Genomic DNA, 5264 nt, shown 5'->3' on the forward strand with positions numbered 1-5264 from the left:
TGGGAAGGTAACAGCGTTCCGTGCGCCTTGGTGTTTAGTCATGCCAGCCACATGACCACGGAAACGTCTTCGGACAGCGCTGGCTCTTCGGCTTTGAAACGGAGATGAGCACCGCAACCCTAGAGTTGGATTCGACTGGCTTTCGAGCAAGGGAACCTTTACCTTTACCTTTTAAGAGCTTTTACAGTTCCTCAGGGCTTGCAAGACAGAGCTCTTCCACCAGGCCTTCAGTTGAGGCAGTGGATATCCAACTCAATCTGGCATCCCTCCTCCTCTCCCCATGTGTCTGTTGAGGTATAATTTATTTTAACGTATCTATTGCTGTAGTTATTGTATTTATTGTATGTATTCTGCTATCTTGTTTTTATTGTTGTAAATCTGCACTTAGCAGACTATCACAGCCACCCTGAGCCTGTCTTTGAGGGGGTGAACAAACATGTGGAGGCGCCCTCTTCACCCTTGCAACAAATTAGCTCCATAGTATACCCTGGAGCTGAGGCGGATGAAGCAAGAACTAAGATGGCTAGAGAGAAGGTGGAGGCAAGCCTGTGACAAAGCCACAAGAACATCTTAATGGTCGTTTCTGAGAACCTACAAGATGGCGGTGAAGGCTACTAAGAAGAATTTCTATGCAGCCTCCATCACATCTGCAAGCTCGCATCTGGCACAATGATTTAGAATAATTTGGTCCTTGACATCGTTGCCTCAGGGCATTCAAAAAGCCAAGGAATCGGACATAGGCTGTGAGGCGTTTGTGAGCCATTTTGCAGATAAAGTCTTAGCACTCTGCCATGAGCTTCCAGCCATGCTTGATATAATAAGAAAACTGGAAGCCCCATGTCCATCTTCTGATCTGTCAGCAGCATTTAATATGGTTGACCATGAGTTGTTGACCCACTGCCTCGCTGATGTGGGGATATGGCCTTACAGTGGTTGGCCTCCTTTCTCCAAGGTTAGGGACAGAGGATGGCGCTGGGGGGGGAAGCTATCTGTGACACCCACTTGAATGTGGGGTGCCACAGGGCACGATTCTCTCCCCAATGCTATTTAATATCTATATGAACCCCTTTGCCTAGATTATTCAGAGATGTGGGCTGGGTTGTCAACAGTATGCTGATGACACCCAGCTCTATCTGCTAATGGCCGCCCGGACTCTGAACATCTGGACAGGGCATCACAGGCCATGGCTGGTTGGTTACAGCAGAACAGACTGAAGTTGAATCCATTGAAGATGGAGGTCCTCCACCTGGGCCATGGGGATTTGGGCATCATGCTCCCAGCCTCTGGTGGGGCCCAGTTGGTGCTGGCACTGAAGGTGAAGAGCCTGGGAGTGTTCCTGGATGCCTCATTGTCTATGGAGGCCCAGGTCACTGCCACAGCCAGATCAGCCTTTTTCCATCTGAGGCGGGTCAGGCAGTAGGCCGCATATCTCACCCCTCATGACCTGGCTGTGGCGATCCACACAATGGTCACTTCCAGGCTAGATTATTGTAATTCTCTCTACGAGGAGGTGCCCTACACTCTGCTCCAGAAATTGCAGCTGGTGCAGAATGCAGCAGCATGGGTATGGCATTGCTTATGTGGGCTCACATTCACCTGGTGCTGCGCAAACTGCACTGGCTGCCTATTGAATACCGGATCCGTTTCAATATGCTGGTTCTTACCTTTAAAGCCCTATATGGCCAGAGGCTCATATATCTTTGAGACCACCTCTCCCCACATGAGCCCCAGAGGGCATTGCGCTCTATGAATCGACATCTGCTGACATTCCCTGGCCCCAGGAATGTCCGACTTGCCTCAACTAGGGCCATGGCCATGAAAGGAGCTGCCATTAGAAATTAGGGCCCTGCAAGGAGCTGCGGTGGCTCAAGTGGTTAAGATGCTGAACTGCAGGCTGTGGAAGGTCAGTAGTTCAGCAGTTCGAGACCTGGGTGCCGCATGATGGAGTGAGCTCCCATCTCTGGCCCCAGCTTCTGCCAACCTAGCAGTTCGAAAGCAAGAAATTGCAAGTAGATAAATAGGGACCACTTCGGTGGGAAGGTAACAGCGTTCCGTGCGCCTTGGTGTTTAGTCATGCCGGCCACATGACCACGGAAACGTCTTCGGACAGCGCTGGCTCTTCGGCTTTGAAACGGAGATGAGCACTGCAACCCTAAAGTCGGATGTGACTGGCTTTTGAGCAAGGGAACCTTTACCTTTTAAGAGCTTTTACAGTTCCTCAGGGCTTGCAAGACAGAGCTTTTCCACCAGGCCTTCAGTTGAGGCAGTGGATATCCAAAATCTGGCATCCCTCCTCCTCTCCCCGTGTGTCTGTTGAGGTATAACTTATTTTAAAGTATCTATTGCTGTAGTTATTGTATTTATTGTATGTATTCTGCTATCTTGTTTTTATTGTTGTAAATCTGCACTTAGCAGATTATCACAGCCACCCTGAGCTTGCTTTGCAGGGAAGGCGGGATATAAATTGAAGAAAATAAATAAAACAATACTCCCTATGAGTATACGCCGTCTAGCTTGCTCTTTTTCCTCAAATGTATTTTTGTGCTAAAGTGAACCCTTCATGGTATCTACTTGTATCAGATCCTCTTTATTTTTCCCTTGAAGGTTTCTCTTTCATAGGCCAATGGTCTATTTGGAAGGCAGATGTATTGCTGACCTGCAATATGATCAAAGTACATGGAAAATGACAGCACCATAAAAACATATCTAAAAAAGAACCAAAGTGAGAAGAGCAATTGTGTCAAATGTCATTTTATTTGTACTGAGAAAACTGGCAACAGAAACAGTGTTCTGAAATACAAATGCACCATTATTTGCCAGCAACAAGGGCACTCTTATCAATCCTGTCCAGTCTTCATGTCTGTGATGATAAAATGAAATTGGTAACATTCCCAACCATTAAAAGTGTTTGTCAGATGCAAAAGCAGCATTTGATTAAAGGGTGAATTTTGCCATCACACACATTCATAACAAACAAAATTCAATTTGACATATCATAAAAAGACAAATGTACAAATTATCTGAAGGATCATTAAATAATTGTTAGCAGCATAGGCAATAAAATACATCTTGTACAAAGAACATTGCACTTTGACATAGCTCAAGCATCTTTTACCATTATTTACACATTTTATGTATAGAATAGCAAGACTGAAATATATATATATATTTACAAAAACACAGTGGAAACGCAACAGCCCTAAATGAAATTTTGTTTACTTTGACTCCTTTTTCTTCCATACAGTTGCCTGGGATGCTTAATTAGGAATCCTGAATATATACTGTTACATAAAAATAGAGTTTAAAAAATTCCAGTTTAACTCATTAGTGGATTATACTATACTATTAAAAAAACCTCTTCACTGCACAAGGAACTATAATGGTGATACACAGGCAAGCTTCAATGCCACATTATTTTGCTGTGAAGAGAATGCCAATCCCTGCTTAATTCAATACTGTGCTTTAATTCATAAACTTCCAACCAACCTTTTAGCTCTGCAATAATTGACAAAATATACATTTTAAAATAATATTGTAAACAAAACTACCCAGTGAGCTCCAAAGGCAGCTCTCGGCCGCATAAGATCTCCCACTGCCTAGCAAGTAGTGAGATTAGCTTCTCACGACTTTCTGCACTTGGGATAAAGACACACCACAGGATCTCTCGATTGCTGCTGACCTCCTGTGCTGCCTGCCCTTTTGGAAAACTGACAACGTTGCCAAAGTGATCAAGGGTCAGGTTCTGCATGAGATCTAAATTCTGAACATCATCAAAAACAAACGTGAGAGCCTGAGGGTATGTCTGATAGCCCATGAGCACTCGATCTAAATCACGAATCCTCCTCCCGTCTACAAGCTGATACTTATCTTTCTTTGGTGGTTCCTTGGCAAATTCAGGTAGCGGGTAACCAATGTAATCCTCATCAAAGAGAAACAAATCTGAACTGGTTAAGATCAGCGTTTTAGGTTGTAGGGAGCTGCTGGGCTGAACATGTCCTTCTGCAGCATTCACTTGAAACGCCAACACATAGAGGAGTATGTTCAGAGACTGGAAGTTAACCACACTGTTCATTTTCTCTGCTACCAAAAAGGCAAGGTCCCCAATTTCTTCTTCGTTGGGATATATAAACTTGACTCTGCTGGAGTGAATCAGTTCATAGTTTTCCATTTTTCCTGCAAGCAAAAGTTACAGATGACTTGTACTTTGCAATCATTAGTCATGGACTGAAGTCTCACCTCTGCCATGAACAAATTAATCTCTTCCACCCTCAGCCCCTTCTCCATTCCGGGAGATTACTGGTCTGACAGGACTGTTCCAAGACCGGTAGAGGCACTCAGAATGCTAGAAAGTGCTATGTAAATACCAAGTATGATGCTAAATAGTGATATGTTGGAAACTGACTGATTTTCTGAAAGAAACCAAGTACTGACCATCAAAAGTTTCAGCAGGCTTGCTTTTTAACTAGCAAGTCAACACACACAAAGGAAACAATAATTATTATCCAATGAAAAAACTCTTTACTTCCCCCCACTGATTTCTGCTTCACTGACTCCAGCAAATACTCTTTAAAAGATTCTGCAATCTGAAAATAAGGTACAGGGAATATACTTGGCAACATGTGTAGTGGTAGATTGCAGAGAGATTCTTGTGAACATTATTCTAGAACTCAATACCTTTCCTTTACTGAAGTCTGTATTTCAAGAAGTTGTTCATATTTTGATTCTGAAACATCAGGTAATAGCAACATGCAAATCTAGATTTTTAGAAAATCAAAATAAGGACATATTAAAAATATAAAAATTCCAGAGGACTAGCTGTGTTAATCTGTTGCTACACAAATAAACAGAATTACAGGTGCGCTGTAAAGACTTTGTAAGATTTGATACAATTTCCCCTGAAGGCTGAATAAGGCCTTGGGATTCCTTAGTTATAGGTGCTAGCTATCTTAGTAAAACCATTCAGTTGCCTTAGCAAAACAAGAGAGATTACCCTTTACTCTTCTTGTGAATGGTGTCTGTACTTCCTTGATTTACAAAATTCCATTTCACGCTTTGCCCTGCTGTTTACCATTTTTTTCACACTTCATAGTTAAATGTCTGCCAATTAAGGATATACTACATTGCATTTGTAGGAGTGAGCGCTAGTCCACTAAAGCCTATGCTGAAATAAAACCCTGTTAGGATATTTTTATATTTTTGGGTAATAACTTTTTATACTTATAACAAGAGTCTAGTCAAGTATCTGTCAAAATTACTCCAGCATG

The 5264-nt window shown here is 42.8% G+C and overlaps 1 protein-coding gene across 1 annotated transcript in view; it reads right to left on the reverse strand.

Annotated features, from left to right (window-relative positions):
• Positions 1–2743: 2743 nt before the first annotated feature.
• The window catches only part of NISCH (nischarin), a 63014-nt gene continuing 60493 nt past the window's right edge, over positions 2744–5264 (reverse strand). The window contains exon 21 of the mRNA XM_015420867.1: positions 2744–4173. Coding sequence (XP_015276353.1) covers positions 3545–4173 — 629 coding nt within the window. The 3' untranslated portion in view covers positions 2744–3544. The remainder of the gene's footprint in view (positions 4174–5264) is intronic.

The sequence above is a fragment of the Gekko japonicus genome, unplaced genomic scaffold (genome assembly GCF_001447785.1).
Source record: "Gekko japonicus isolate JY-2015 unplaced genomic scaffold, Gekko_japonicus_V1.1 scaffold2264, whole genome shotgun sequence".
NCBI lineage: Eukaryota > Metazoa > Chordata > Lepidosauria > Squamata > Gekkonidae > Gekko > Gekko japonicus.